Here is a 15,957-nt window from a genome sequence, read left to right as displayed (position 1 = left end):
TTGAAAGATTTCATACTAATATTAATTCATTTAATTATAAAAAATATACCACAATGACTCTCGAAATTGTACAAATCGAAACATTAAAATAAACGATCAGTAAGAGAACATTGTTAATATCGTTATTTACAACACGATTGCCAGATCGATTAGCAAAGAGCAATAAAAAAATGCCATACAAATACATGTCCAAAATCTTATCAAATATCGGGAATCACATATAAGTCATAAAGATTAAAATTAGTTTTTTTGTAATAGACAACATAACGACGGAAACAGTCGAGTAAAAGAGCACAAGTGACGAGTTAAAAAATTAAAATGAGTGAACATTTAGCAATGTCTTCTTTCATTGTTGATCGTCATCACATGAACACATAAAATTTAATGATCATGTTTGTATACCTATGTGCTATGTTTTTATAATTCCGAATTTTCCGAATATTTTTTATTCCTTCGTTGAAGATAGTTCAAGGAAGAGCCGAAATGTTCGAATTATATCGACGAATAAAATAAACTTAATAAAATCTTTTTGCTTTGAATACATAAGTTATTTAAAAAAAAAACACATGCGCACTTGATCCTTATTAACCGTTTAATGTTTCGATTTGTATATTATTTATATGGTATTAATAATACATGATATGTTAAAGCTATGGAATATTAAATTCGATGTAAAATATTCTCATCAACATTAGAAAAATTAGCGAATCGAGCTGAAATTTATTTTACATTGGTAACTATAAATTTTCTGTTACAGAACGAAAATCAATCTCAATCTACATGGAAGGCGCTCACAAACTTATAATACTATTTATGAAAGATATACAAATTTAATTTTTGGCCTGTAATAAAGTCACTAATGAAAAATAAATACCGGACGGCATTCAATAATCTTAATCAGGAATTTAAAAATTATTTACATTCAATCTTTTTACGACTTTGAATTATATTTTTGCATAGTATTAATCTCTGTATCACTATTTATCTGTTCCCGTTTAAAATGTTCATTTTAAATTTAAGCATAGTCCTCAAAATAAAATTGCCCAACGCAGTCCCTATACCTTTGCGTATTCATAAATACATTAACGCGCTATATACTCAAATATATTCGCGCTAATTTTATGACTACTTGTAACTATCTAACAAGTAAGTCATCTCTATGTCAAAAAAATATACAATAAATAACAACATGAAAAAGTGTGTGGATATTTACAAATACATGATAAATACGATGCACATTTTCATTTATCTCTATGCTAAAAATCGGATAAATAGAAATTTGATGATTAGATCTATACAAATAGTTTTCTATAAAATTTAAATGCGTTTGAGCCGTAAGGGAATTGTAAGTATGTTATAAAATCACATTTATTTACAATTCTACAAGAATGGTAGATTATCTGTACAAATTTGACCACTGTATAATGACAGCCGTTTGTGAATCTTTAAAAAAATTCTGATTATACTAAAACATTGCATCTTTAAGATATATATTTGTTACAGCAAATATTTTGTCAGGTAAAATTTGCGAGCACTCGCGTAATATCTTAACCCTCTATAACCGAGATCTGCGTGTATCGACAAGTTTTCTAAAGCATTGCAATAAGCGTACGTAACGCTAGATACAGTCTCATTAAAACGCTAGACCATCGAGGTCAAAAATTAGTACATATATGTACAATTTTTGTACATCTGTTAATTATAATCGTTTTTTAGAATGCCTGAAAAGTAATTTCAGGATAAATCAGCATCATTTTATTGTCAACTCGAGGCTAACTTCACCATTTGGCTCTAACACTCCAGTCTTTTGGTGTCCAATGCAAACATTTAGGATCTATTCTGATCTGTCTCTTTTCCATCGCACTTGCGTGTTGTTCGATAATTTCCCTGCGAATAAAAATATGCATCAGTACGAAGGTGTCACCAAATTCGAAACTGTTAGATAATTTTTTTTTAACTTGACTGCAAATTACCTATTTAATGTCACGATATATTGCCCCTTATAATAATTAATGAGATTCAGATTTTGCAGAGTCGATATCACATCCTCTTTCTTGATCGACGTTAACTCAGAAATCTCGCTTATTGTAATTTGTGGCTTCTCATTTTCCACCATGGGCTTTACGTTCAGTAAAATATCGAGTATTGTGTGAGCCCAATAACTTCGGTATGAAAGTAAACCCAAATCGGACAGCGGCTTTTCAGGGGAGCCGGTTTTTCCTTCAAATTTTGATAATTCATATGAAAATTCTATCAGGAGTTTGCCGTAACCTCTTCTCTGATATGGTGGCAGTGTAAGAATACATGCTACATTATGATCCTCTGTTGATTCCTTTTCTTTCGAGAAGTAACCAACTATATGAAACCCTCTGCTATCAAAGTCCGTCATCACATAGAACAAAAAAGGATCTGTGTCATAGTAAAGGGTTTTGTGATCTAAAAATAGCTTTGCTAATAGACAAAGATTTTGTGCATAATTTTTGTTCTTGCGGCCGTCGATCTCAAAAAACGATATAGATCCCTTCCTATATATTTCATTTCCAGGTGGATGACGTAAATTGCACTTAACTAAATGTCTTTCCAAACACTTTCGACTCTTCCTGTATTTTAGGCAGAATTCACAGATATATATACAAGTTAAATTCACCATTTCCTGTGGATATGGACTAAAATACCAAGGCTTTATTCTATGGCGGCCTAATTCGATTAGTTCTACGTTTTTCATTCTCGTAACTACATCATCATGATGATGTGCAACCAGAGAACCAGTGGGTCTGGGACCAGGCGTTTGTGGTGGGCCATCCTGAGAATCTTCATTCTCTAGAAACGTTGCTTTTCTTTTTCTAGACATTTTCTTTTGTAGTGCCGCTTGCAGCACGGCATTACCATTAACCGGTTCATTGCTAACACTACTGGGACTAGGAGGTCTACTAGCAGCCTGCTTTTTTGGTGTTGCCGCGCCAGTCCCTGGTGTTGTTCCCTCTCGACGAGGATACTGGACTTTTCTAGTGTCCAAGGAATCTTCCATAACCCATTCATCCAGTCGTTTGTTGACTGAAATAGCGGAATTTTGATAACATTGTTCATTCATCATTTGGAATGGTTATACTTAGATATTAAACAGTTTACTTACAGTCCACATAATGAACATAATAGCACTTGACACCTTGTACTTCCTTAACACTGATGATTTCAGCAAGTGCTATAGAAAGAGCAAGAAAATTTTTGTTTAAACTGACGAAATGACTTTCGATAAGCTCATTATTATTTATTATTATTAATTTATTTATGTATATGCAAATTTATTAATTACAAATAAAATTGTTATGTTTATTTATAATATACGTCTTTAATTTTTTAATTATAAATTATTTAATATCTAAAAAAATATTTGTTTATATTTTTATCAATATTTATCAAAAAATTTTAAATATACATCAAGATATATATTAAAATCATTCATAAAACACTAAAAATTAATACATATTTATAGATATGAAAATATAGATGTAATTAAAATATTTTATTATATAATTTTAAATATAATGTAGTTAGTGTTACAAATTTCTGTGAAAACAAGATGATTGAATTTAAACATTATATACAGATATGTTATCCAAGGCTACATTCAGAAAATAAAATGTTTATGCAATTGTTAAATAAATACTTATTATCCTTGATATATTCTTTTAGATTTAACATGGATCTAAAGGTCCACCCTAATTACAGACTATAGAAACAGAGCGCTCACTCAACCATTGTATTTTTTGAACGCAAATTAAATAATTAAATATGATATATGAAACAGAATCAATCTTATAAAAAATATATATACTGATAAATATGTATCAAAAGTTTGTTATAAGATAAATTAGGATAAAGGATAAATAACAATTTGCTTTAAAAATTTCCATTATGTTTAAAAGTATTTTTTGACAAAAGTATATATAAAGTATGTGTATATATATATATATATCCCACAATAATATAGCTCAAAATCAATCTCGCCGATATGATACGCTATAGTACACAGTGATAGATCATAGTGTTAGATCATTCCAGAGTATTTTAGAGTATTCTAGAGAGAAAGTTGCGTTACTTCGTAACGAAACGTATTTTTGAGATCAACGGTGAAGTGCGCATATATAATCTACTTACGCCAGTCGTCCGTGCCATGCATTCTAACCGGCAAACGGCAGCCTTCCACCAGTGAATTCTGAAAGTGAGGTTAGGTCAATATCGGATACGTTCGTACGCACGTTGCGCGCGTTCTCCAGCGATCTGCCGTCATTCCTACATACGACATAACGTGATACCTACCACTGAGTCGCATATTGTCTCGCGTTCGTCGTGTTCCTCGATCATTTCAATCTAAAATTCGATTTAACCCGTTGCCAAAACACGATTTTGTTTTGAAGCTTTCACAGCACTGACGCGAGCGCCGCTCGAGTGGAGCTATCTAAGTGTCATTGAATCGAAGGATAAAAGCAGGAATATCTGATGCCTGTTTTTATATACCTTCTGTAGGAGGCAAATCTCACGTGCAAATATGCAATAGAAAACCGATCACATTTAATTATATTCTGTTATTTCTGATGAAATGCGGATGGTTGAATATAGCCAATTTGTAATATATACTCTTTTAAAGGAATATATGATCGTCTGCAATCGACTACTCATATCCCGAAATATACTAAAAAATTATCGACTCTAATATTTTTCGGATGTAATCTAAATGTAATTTAAATAGCCTTGATAAAAAGAATGTAAGAAATTATGAATGAAGAAGAGAAAGATATATTATTATGATAAACTTATTATGATAAACTTTAATACAAATTATTGTATAAAATGAATTCTATGAAAATTAAATTTGAGAATTTAAAAAATTTGTTTCTTCACATCAACTTCGAATCATTACATCTTACATGGAATTCGACCAACCATTAATAATATTTTTTGAAATAAAAGAAGAATATATCGACAGATATAACAAGGTCTGTAGAGTTCCGAATGATGATTATACATTTAGATGGCACTTTACTCGCACTGGACTACAAAAAAATCTGTGATCTTAGGAGATATGCAGAATTTAGATTTTTAAAAATTACTATTAATTATATTTACACAATTATTTACACAATTATATTGTAATTCTAGACGTTTATCCATTTTTACATTATATTGAGTCTAATAACGCCGATTTTTAATGCAGTATATAAAATAAATAGTGTTCATAAAATATATATTGGACATGTCTTATCTTGAAGAAGTTTACAATACATTTGAGTTTATTGCATTTAATATTTTTACAATTTTTTTTTAATACATTTTTTAATATATAATAATATAGGTGTATTGAAACTGTGCGATGTCTTTGCAGCATTGCACTGCTATTTAAAACGAACTGTAACATTGATGTAATTTATTCATTAACACGAATTGTCACTAATTATCCATGTAATTACACGTAGCTAAAACAAGATATTAATAATAACAAATACAAATAAAATCATAATGTATAACAGATATATTGATCATCAAGTAGAAATAAATAATCATAAAATCTTAATAATGTAATTACTAATCAAATACATAGTTATTTTAATCTTATTATGAAATTTTTTTTTAAATAATAAAACAATATCATTTTTTATAATCATACTATCATTCTAAAAGTTTAGATTAATTTTATTAAGAATTAATAAAAATTAATTACGGTGAAGAAATTGTTATGTTCCGGTCCATCTAATTTTGGAAAGCATCATGATGTAGGTAGATCTGTAACAAATCAATATATGGAAACACATAAATAAATGAAATGACGCCGTACGGTTGTTATTATGGAGTAGCGGCGATGAATGAGACAGCGTACGCCACGTAATTAAATACAGGGAGGCTAAACTTGACATGGCGAATATTGGGTGGGAATACACGAAAATTAAGTCATGCGATCCACATCGCGCGTCGCGGTTTCCCATTCTTGTGCGTGGAATTCATTCTGGAAATATGTGAACGCAACGCGACATACATCCGCGCAATATATTATTGCTGCTTATACAGTTATTAACATCACTATTACCATCTAGTCATGGTATGTTACATATAGAAGCTATTCCTGCTTCAATTGCTGAAAATGAAAATAATGGAATTTGTCTGATTTGAATCTAACCTTGTGAATGAATATTATTTTGTAATGAGCATTATTTTTAAATTTGATTATATATGAAGGAAATAATATATCTTCATAAACATATATAATTTATCCATTTATTTGCATTTTTTTTATAAACAAACGTATCATCAGAGATATGCACTAAAAATATTAAATTTATTTGTAATACAATGAATTAAAATTAGAAATTAATTTTTTATAAGTTAAATATATTTCATTCTTTCTCTCTCTCTCTCCCTCTCTCTCTCTCTCTCTCTCTCTCTCTTCTCTTTCTTGCTCTTTCTCTCTTCTCTCTATATTTATCGAGAATTTTTAGAAATATTTATCTTGATATTTGAATTAACTCTGAAACTCTGAAAGATATGGATATAGCTGCTTCTCATAAAATTCTTTCTCTGTCAAATTGTTTCCTTGTCCTGTCAGCGATGTAATGAGCAATTTCTGTAACGTTTCAGGCACTCATACTCTCTCCTCATATGCACACGTGCATAACTATACAACAGGCACCAATAACGGTGTCGAAATATTTTTCAGGCATCCTGTGGTGTGCGCTTATCTTCCCAAGAGATAACGCCCCGATATCGAAAATACGAGCCGTTCGATCGACCGTATCGTATCGAAAGCCCACTGCCGTCTCTCGAACGAAACCCCACCCGATATATACATCCCTATGCCTATGTATCGGCCGTATGTATTTCACGTATGTACTCGTGGAGTCTGCGGCCCTACACGTGCAGCACACGACGCACACATTCGCAGATAAACACATGTATACACATGTGCACGCGTGCCGGCACGTAAGTGTGCTCGCATCGGGCATACATAAGGGTTGATAGTGCTCGGGCGAGCGAGTCACCCTTACGTGCAGGGCGTGGCCAGGGTCCACCAATCAGAGGACGGGGAGAATCTCACCGAAAGACCAAATCGAACGAAGTAAAAATTTCAGCGGTCGCGTCAAACGCCGACGCCAAAGGGGATGAGCGCGGTTGATCCGGGCTTACATTTTCCTTACTTACCCCCGTAGCGTCACGCCACTCCCGAATCCCGTTCCTCCCGAATGATCTTTCACGCGTGACTGTAATTTTACTTGCAGACTTGTTTCGCTGTCCATAAGTTTTTTTTTTTTTTTTTTTTTTTCTAGCAATTTCTTCCCGAAAGGCTTGGCTAGCTACAGTTAAATTTTATTTTTTACTTACACAAATTTTATCAATTAGAAATTAATTAGAATCTTGCTTTGAGAGAATTGTTGATTATAAAGCTTCACTCAAATTTGTTTATATTTTAATAATTCTGCTATATTGCTCGATAATTAAAATGTATTAAAATTTGCGTAATTCCTTATCACAACGTAAAGTAAAATTAATCAGTCTCGATTTTTCCTGAGAATTATTTACGAAAACTAGATTCTTTTGAAATACAAATTTTTTTACAAATTTCTTATTGAAATTTTAGATCGCGCTGTCTGAAATTGTATCAAGGTTCGCACGGGGGGGGGGGGGGAATGAGAAGAGATACATACATGAAGGAGTGTGTCGGAAGAGAAGACGAAGTAGTAGGGCTACGTTTAATAGCCATAGTGTTACCTCGGAGACCTTTCGCCATTAAGAATCCCGCAAGACCGTCCCGGGAAAGTACCCTCCCTAAGTCGCCCACCCCCTCGGGTATCTCCGGGACATATTACACTGCGCCCCGGTAACGCAGATACGATACGTGGCTATACGTGCCCGTCTATATATTGCCAGAGAGGGTATACCACGGTACACTAAAATCATTAGGAGTACGTGCGCCTCGCAGCGCGCAGAATCCCGATCCCTTGCCATTAGAATGCTTAGACGACGACGCTGTCCTATCCGGAGATCAATATCAAAACAACAGTGTGACCGCCCACAATTCTGAAACAACGTAAATCCTGAGGCTTTGTCAATTTCTCGCGTATAAATTCTGTCGAGGGTATTTTCTTTTTTTATCCAAAGTCACTTGGGTCGAGAAGTTCTGATGTGGTCTTGAACGATCGTGGAAATTCTGATGTGCTAAATCAGGAATTGAAGATACGAAGGGAGGAGGAGAGAAGGAATATACAGCGTAAAATATATTTTATATATATATATATATATATATATATATATATATATTCATCTTTTTTTTTATTAAATCCTATTGAACAATTTTGGAAGGTAATAATTAACGCGTTCATTAATAATTACATTTTATCTTTTAACATTTTATTTGATGTCTTATTTATTTAAAGATGTTCTTTATATAAGTACACGCAATAGATTGTTTTTTGAGTAATACCGAGTAACGACCTCGTTGCCTATGTCGTCATCTTCGTGTTTTGACCGCCAAGCCGAAGGAAAAGAACGCCGCTTACACAATCTTGGCGCATCTACTTTTTTAAATTACGTTGCCCTTCTTCACCGTCTCGGTTCGTGCATATAAGAGGTCGCCTCAAACGAGAAAGAGCGAGTGAAAACGAGCGACAAAGGGTGCTAGAAGATATGGAGGATATCGTGAAAAAGAGAAGGAGAGTGAGCGAGAGGGAATACGAGCGTGCAAACAGAAGATAAAGAGAGATGACGAAAATAAGCAAGCTGCAGAGAGAGACTTGGCACTCTCTTCGTCGTGCTGCTTAAAATTCATAAGGCGCTCTGTTTACTTACTAAAGATACGCGGCTTGCCCCCGTCGCACCCCAATCCCGTACGCCTCGGCATAGTGGCCCGCGCCACCCCCGCGCTTTGGCGACGCCACGCGAGCGCCGTGCTTTATCGCGGAAAATAAAATTATTGGTTGCACTTTTCTCCACGCAAGCGGCTAGGGTACGAGCAAGTTCGCGTCGTTCCTTTTTGTCGTCATCCACCGAGAGAATCTCAAGGCGCGAATTTTTCCGCGACGTTTAAACCAAAGATGGTTTGAAACGCTGCTTCTCGTCGGATATATTCGCCAAGCTGAAAAAAATCTCATATATGCTCACATTAAGATGAAGAATAAAATAACAATTTTAATCCTACCGTTTTTTATTGTTAATAAAAATAATCGGTAGGCAAGAAGTCTTCCTCAAATTTTTCCAAGAAAAGAAGTTACTTTGAGATTGATCGAAACTCAATCATGATTACAAAATTTAAAACAGTATGTCAATCGTTAATATGATTTAAAAAATAGTTATCATGCTGTTTAATGCAAGTTTCTTCAAAATTATAAAATTAAAAATCTTGAATGTTTATCTATGTATTAGCTAATAATGCTTTACAATCGTGGGTCGAGAGCGCGAATTAATGAGAAAAAACAATCAAAATGTTAACCCCAATTTTTTTCCTTAGCTAGCATAACTCATTTATTACTTTTCACCCTCGTTTCGACCACGTTCCACGAAAGATCCGAAGGTCTGTTAATTAGCACGAGGGTGAGATTATGAACGCTGGCTTCGATCGGCGTCAGCGGCGTGCGCCGACAGTAAATCAGCTGCCGCCGCGGGCGACCTTGCGGGCAAAGAAGAGGAAAAGTCGTTCAAGGCTGAAGAGAGAGAGATCGGCGCGACTTGAACGACTTGGAAGGTAGGAAACGAGATAGTCCTCTGATTATGTCGGACGAATTTTCTCAACGGCTTGCTCGCTGTCGACAACGCCGTTACGCATATACTTCTTCCGGATATAAGCGAGCGTATGGCCGGGGTGTGTGTATACACGCGAAGACTAGTATGTGTATGCGTGTGTAGAAGTGTGTGGCTTCCCACCCACACCCATTCTGTCGCGTTATAATCTCGTTGCTCCCGGCGACGTCGAATAAAGTACTTCCCGGTACTGCCGGTAACGCGAGGCACCAACTATTAACTCATTAGTCGAAGTTCTTCGTATTATCGCATTCTCTTTGAGAGACCGCGCCAGTGTTCTCGTACTTACGGCACCGTACGGTCGTACCCGCTTGGTGGATTGGATCGAGCGTTTGAGGAAGACGGAAGTGGAAACAGAAAGAGAAAGAGAAAAGTACGTAAGGGAAGAGAAGGATGGTGCACGTGATGGGTGAAAGGAGTGGGTGGTGTGCGTTGCGGATGGTAGAAGCAGTGATGTCGTGCTCACAGAGTTGAGATGGAGAGCTATGGGTGATGGAGGTGGTTGGGGGAGAGACGGGCAATGTGGGTGGTCGGTGGTAGAGCGGTATAGGTAGCGGTAAGGGTTGGTATGGCACACGGTGAGGATGGTGGCAGCTTCATGGAAGAGCAGGGTGCGACGAGGGTGGTTGGCCGGAGAAAGGGTAGTGGGCGAGCGCGAGGGTGGTTGCACGCCCGGCATTGTTTCGAACAGGCGTGTACACGTACATACATCTATTTGGCACATAGGTAAAGCATCTTAGAGACCGCGTAGAAGGGAACTACGACAGCGGCGTAGAGCTAGAAGAAGGGTTGAAGCGAGAGGAGGGTAATGGTGGGCGCGCGAGGGCTAGAAAGGGAGACGACGTGAGTATAGAGAAGCAGAAGCAGAAGCAGAAGCAGTAGCTGCGGCAGCGGCGGTGGCAACAGCCAGCCAGCCAGCCATCTTGCCACAAACTTGACTCGACCAATCAGCGTCGAGGCTGTGGTCACCGTTGTACCTTCGGCCGCTTTCCCTCCCACGTCTCGCTGCTTTTCCCTCTAGCTTGGATTCCCTCCGTTCCTCTCGCGACGTAACTCTTCCTTGCCGTTACTCGCTTCTCGGATCTCTTCTTCCTTGGTAGGTCTGCAACAGCCCCCGTAGCAGCACCTGCCAGCCAACCCTTTAATTCTAATCAATTTACTCTTGCGCGAGGCCCCAACCCCTCATGCAAGCGTATCCTCGTGAGCGCGACCGAACTCAAGACCCCTCATCCCCTAAACCTCTATTTGCTACTGATGCTTCTGCCACCACCCCGCAGCCGCCACTTCACTCGAGCGACCCCGCTACATCCGATAACGGAACGCCGTTATTCGACCGTCCGGAATTCTCTCGGTAACCGGCTAAATAATTAGCGCGGGGAGATTAATCGCCGGGAGTTAAGTCGAGACTGTGCGCGTTAACGATTCTCTCGTGACCCACACCTGTGCACCAGCAGGACATTCTCGGGATCGAGTCTAACTTTAGAGGATTTCGCGCAATTCGAAAACTCGGACGAGTGCTATGAATAAGTCCAGAATCAATTCATGTCTGAATTACCTCTGATAAATTGCTTCTTTTGAAAAATGTACCCACGAAAAGATTAGGTAAAGCTAAGTGGTCGCAAGAATAAGTTTATCTGCATCTATTCATATTGCTAATTTATTTTTAGGCATTCATTTTTATGATCAAAGTCCATTTTATAAAATATACAAAAAACGAGATAATGATGTATATCAATATTTATTATAATGCACTCGACATCTGGTATCTATTTTACAGAGTTTACGAGCAAAAATGGCTGCGAAACTTCATACTGGGTCGCAAAGGGCTAATGATGAACGTAAGTTAGAGCGGCATATGTGGATGGTATGAATAATTCGATCGATCCAGATCCCAACGCGATGGCTGAAGTTTACGCGTGCTACGTTTGCAGGAGTTTGGCGGTGCTTGCATAATTTAGTTAATGGCTCGTAGACTAATGGTTAAAGTCCATGCTTAAGCGTCGTACTAAGAACCCTTTCCCCAAAGAATCCACCTCGGGATTCCATATAGTTGCCTTCTCATGTTCTAATTTACGGCGTTTCGTTACGCTGTTTTCACCATTTGACGCCGGTCAATAACGTTAAAACGACGCTGTGTTAAAATTTGACATAAATAAATGTTTCTTAAATATCCTTCTCAGATTACAATTCGTGCAATTTCTAAAAACGCGAAGTTTTACGATCGATCAAAACGGAACAAAACATAAAGCATCTGGAAAACAATGTACATCAAGTTAGAAAAGACGTAACTGGGGGGGGGGGGGGGGGAAGAATCTATAAACAAAAATACGCGCATCGTCAATCGTTCGCTAATATAATATATCAGTGGTATGTACATTACGGAAAGAGCGATAAATCCGTTTTGCGAGCGAGGCGAGAGCGCCGCGTACGATGTGTCACCTGGGAGAAAGTGCAAAAATATATCTCCTTTATCCGATATATCGGCCGTATTGGTACGATCGTGGCCGTGATAAAGCTGTCTCAAATAAATCGAGAACGTCGGCCTGATTACACATCGTTCCGCGGAACTGGCAGAGAGTGAGCGCAGCTTAACGACGGATCTCCGATCCGATCGCGGGGAGCGGCACAATCGTCCTATCCGATCACTTTCCTTTTTCTTCTTATGCCGTACGCCAACGCGTACTCGTGATGCCTGATCGAGTGGCGGGGATTCCGGCGGAGGAATAGACGGGAAGTACGATTTATTTATGTCGGTGATTGGGAGAATCGGGGAGAACCGAGGGCTTCTCCTTCTTGCATTAATACAGAAGGAGGTCCTTCTGAAGGGCGAACTTTCTGATGATTCCGACACGATATATATTGAGTCTCATTTTGTCGCGCAAATTGCAAGGAAACTTATATTTTTCAAAATCGCGAGGGATGACGGACTTCCCCTTGAGAGATTATAAAATATAAATAATAAAATAAATACAATTTTTTTATGCGGAATGTAGAATATATGTAAGCTATTTTATTACATCGTATTTACATAAATGTCAGGTCAATATAAAAAAAATCTGTATTAACTGTGTTTGAATTCTTGTTCTAGAATCCTGTTTGGTGACCTGACGAATGTCTTGAACGAAAGAACGTGAAACCTGTCGGCATTTCTCAAACTCGTTATAATAAGCGACGCGTGCACGTGAAACGAGTTTATTACCCTTTAAGAGTTTCTAAGCAGTCCCGACATCCCGAAGAGGGGTTGCTCTCGAGGTCTTAAGTTCTTGACACTTTAACCTGTCGAGAAAAAGTACCTTAATTTTCTTTCGAAATTTGCCAAAGCTGGAATTTGTCGTCAATTTGCGCCAGATTACACTAAAGGATGGCAAACAATTCTTTTGAAAATTGTTTATATATTATAATTTTTGAAAATATCTAATTAAAGAAAGCTAGCTATATTTAACTCTTAATTATATAATTTATGAAAGATGTAAAATAACTTTAAACATGTAATAATATATTATTTTCAGGAAAAGGAAACAATAAGGATTTTCAGGAAATCCTTAATTAATAAGGATTAATTATCTTTGTGGCAGTATAATAGCCTTCAGAATTATGCCTAACGCGAAAACTGTCGGCGAAAATTGCATTAAACATGCGCGATTAATAACGAATGAGCAATCGATCGCGAACGAGAATACTTAATTGGCGCTCGTGATAATTATACCACAGACACGCTGGGTGTCCCTAACATTAACGGTCCTCAAAATCGACCGTCTGCCATCTGAAATAACTCCAAGTTCAACCACGCGTTCTACACTCACGTTTCGTACTTGTGCATTGATCGTCGTGTCGTATAATTGGTCTCATCCTTCTCATCGTTGAATGGCAATCGAAACAAAAATGAAAGAAGAGCGGGATGAAGGGGGAAAGGGGGGGGGGAGAAGCGCGAGGATGAGGACGCGCGAGTTAATAAAACAGCGCGAGTGTGCTCTTAATTCGCGCAAAACTACTTAATAAAGCAAATGAATGTGTAGCTCTTTTGACTGTTTTGACGGATAAAATGTGGACGAGAAAGTCGAGTGATTAATACGCGAAGTATTACATTGGGGTGGCAACGGGGATATGAAAGACAGCGGGGTAAAAAAAGTAAAAACGTGGACATAGAGACGCACGAGGGGTAGTCGATCTTTTTCTCGAGGGTGGATTTCACCAACGTACGCGACGACGACGACGACGACGACGACGACGACGACGACGACGACGACGATGACGACAACGATGCCGACGACGACGGGTCGAGTGGTTTTCGAGCTAATAAAAAAATTACCCCGTCGCATGAAACCCGACGACGTATAAAACGTCACTGAGTACGACTCACCCTCCCATCCTCACTCCGCCGTTGCTGTTGCTGCTGCTGCTACTGCTACTCTGACTCGCCCACTTCCACGCAAAAAAGGAAAGAAGCGCATGGAGCCGACACCCTTTTGGTCTGCGTTTATTTATTTAAGTGAAGAATTAGACTGCATTTATTTATTTAAATTATCTATCTTACCTCTTAGTGTTAGAATATTTTCTCAGGTGTTATAAATAATTAAATTGTGAACAAATAAATTTTTATTCATTAATAGTAATTTATTAATAATAATGCATTTTTAACACAAATTTACAAATATATTATAATGATTATAAATAAAATGTAATAGATACGATACAATATTTAAACAATCTTATATGTAGAGAACAATAGTAATTAAAAACTATTTTCAGAGGATTAGAATTGCGAATGAATGTTAAAGGTATTTTTTGCCAATTTTTCAAAATTTTAAATTGAAAATTCTATTCTGTAAATGTATATTTGATAATAAGCTCATTAAGTAAAAGTAATATTATTTCGAGAATATATTTCAAGATTTTTTTACGGAGAAAAGAATGTGCCAAAAATAAAATTTATTTTTTGGATATTAATCAGCAAATTCTTTCATAAACGCAAACAATTGACATTTGTAAGAAAGATCAACATTCAAATCTTTATTCTTTTCATTGACTTGGCCGTTAAATTGGCAGTGGTGCCAAATGTAGTAAGGCTAAGATGTTACGCTGTATAGACGATATTGAAATCTTCATAAATCTTCAGTAAAAAGTTGCAGTTCTCTAATTATTCAATGTATTCACATACAATATGATTTTTTTATATCTTTCTTAATGTGCTTTTATTTGTTATGTATTTTATATAATTTTTTTGATATCAATCTCAATCTTAATTCAATTAAAATCATTTATTTTTATTTATAAAATGTATATTTTTGATATAAAAGATATATAGAATGTATAAACAATTATACATAAAATGAAGTACATCAAAAATCAATTCTTATATTTAGTTCTAACTAAAGGAAAAAGCAAAAGAAAAAGCTAATTAAGTAATCTTGCAAGTTATAAAACAATCTAGAGAAGACAACTCAGAAATAAATAAATTTTAAATTGGATTTTTTTTCTCATCTACAACTTCTAAATACAGCGTGATAACTAATTAAAAGCAATTTATATGCCTTGCACACGCAAGCATGTTTAGAAGAAAAAAATGCCAAAATCTCTTTCGCTATCTTTTTTACAGTCTCTACTTCTCATTCCTCATTTTTCTTTCTTGTCATCTCTTTCTTGTATGTTTTTCTGACCCTTTCTATTCTCGAATTTTTTCCATGTTTTCTTCTCTTTTCTCCCCAATAATTTCCTACTCTTTTTCCTCTCTCTACTATCCTGTTCAGATATCCTGCTCATTTTCCCATTTTCTTCCTGGCACGGCGTTGGCAGGTCGGCTTAATTATCGTTCAAATGTTCTTTAAAGAGCGAATTACACGCTCGATATTTACCGCGAGCTTTTCACTTTCATCATGTCTTCCGTCGCGTCGCTTTCTTTTCCTCGTTTCGTTTCGCGGCTGCGCTTCCTAACGCATTCAAGGAATAAAAGAGACGTGAATGGAAGAAGCGAGTTGTTCACTAACGTCATTTCTTTTGCACCTCGCAGTGCTTTTTTACGTCTATAACTTTTTATCATGTTTACATTGCGTAACGACTTTAGCATTCTTTCTCCAATTTCTAGTTTCGTTTTTTTCTTTATATCCTCCTTAAATTGAAAAAAGAGACAGATACAGATTTAATTTCAAAAGAAGCATTATCGAATTTTTTATTTTT

The 15,957-nt window shown here is 36.5% G+C and overlaps 1 protein-coding gene and 1 long non-coding RNA gene across 4 annotated transcripts; one reads left to right on the top strand and one right to left on the bottom strand.

Moving 5' to 3' along the window:
• Positions 1-1,350: 1,350 nt before the first annotated feature.
• Positions 1,351-4,455, bottom strand: Tip60 (Histone acetyltransferase Tip60). The gene is made up of 5 exons (XM_011644007.2): positions 4,321-4,455; positions 4,159-4,216; positions 3,134-3,202; positions 1,974-3,054; positions 1,351-1,887 (listed from the first exon to the last, which is right to left on the bottom strand). Exons 1-5 carry the CDS (start codon positions 4,363-4,365, stop codon positions 1,779-1,781), a joined length of 1,362 nt encoding a protein of 453 aa, XP_011642309.1. The 5' UTR covers positions 4,366-4,455; the 3' UTR covers positions 1,351-1,778.
• Positions 4,456-9,437: 4,982 nt separating this feature from the next.
• On the top strand, positions 9,438-14,469 carry LOC148936560 (uncharacterized). Of its 3 annotated transcripts, XR_016139298.1 has the most exons (4): positions 9,438-11,385; positions 11,561-11,621; positions 12,872-13,035; positions 13,293-14,469. It is a non-coding gene; the product is annotated as an uncharacterized LOC148936560 (long non-coding RNA). The 3 variants fall into 3 exon arrangements; XR_016139299.1 differs by having other exon boundaries at positions 9,438-10,156; positions 12,872-14,469; XR_016139297.1 differs by having other exon boundaries at positions 12,872-14,469.
• The last annotated feature ends 1,488 nt before the right edge of the window (positions 14,470-15,957 follow it).

Source organism: Pogonomyrmex barbatus, unplaced genomic scaffold, assembly GCF_055798465.1.
Source record: "Pogonomyrmex barbatus isolate J1 unplaced genomic scaffold, ASM5579846v1 scaffold2, whole genome shotgun sequence".
Taxonomy (NCBI): Eukaryota; Metazoa; Arthropoda; class Insecta; order Hymenoptera; family Formicidae; genus Pogonomyrmex; species Pogonomyrmex barbatus.
This window is presented reverse-complemented; position numbering and strand designations above follow the sequence as displayed.

What these genes read in the sequence shown, in the direction of transcription:
- Tip60 (XM_011644007.2), bottom strand. Translation starts at nt 4,365, where the DNA reads ATGATCGAGGAACACGACGAACGCGAGACAATATGCGACTCAGTG. An exon ending in AGACAATATGCGACTCAGTG is followed by an intron (nt 4,217 to 4,320) that starts GTAGGTATCACG and finishes CCTCACTTTCAG; the next exon opens with AATTCACTGGTGGAAGGCTG. An exon ending in TTATGTTCATTATGTGGACT is followed by an intron (nt 3,055 to 3,133) that starts GTAAGTAAACTG and finishes CCGCTATTTCAG; the next exon opens with TCAACAAACGACTGGATGAA.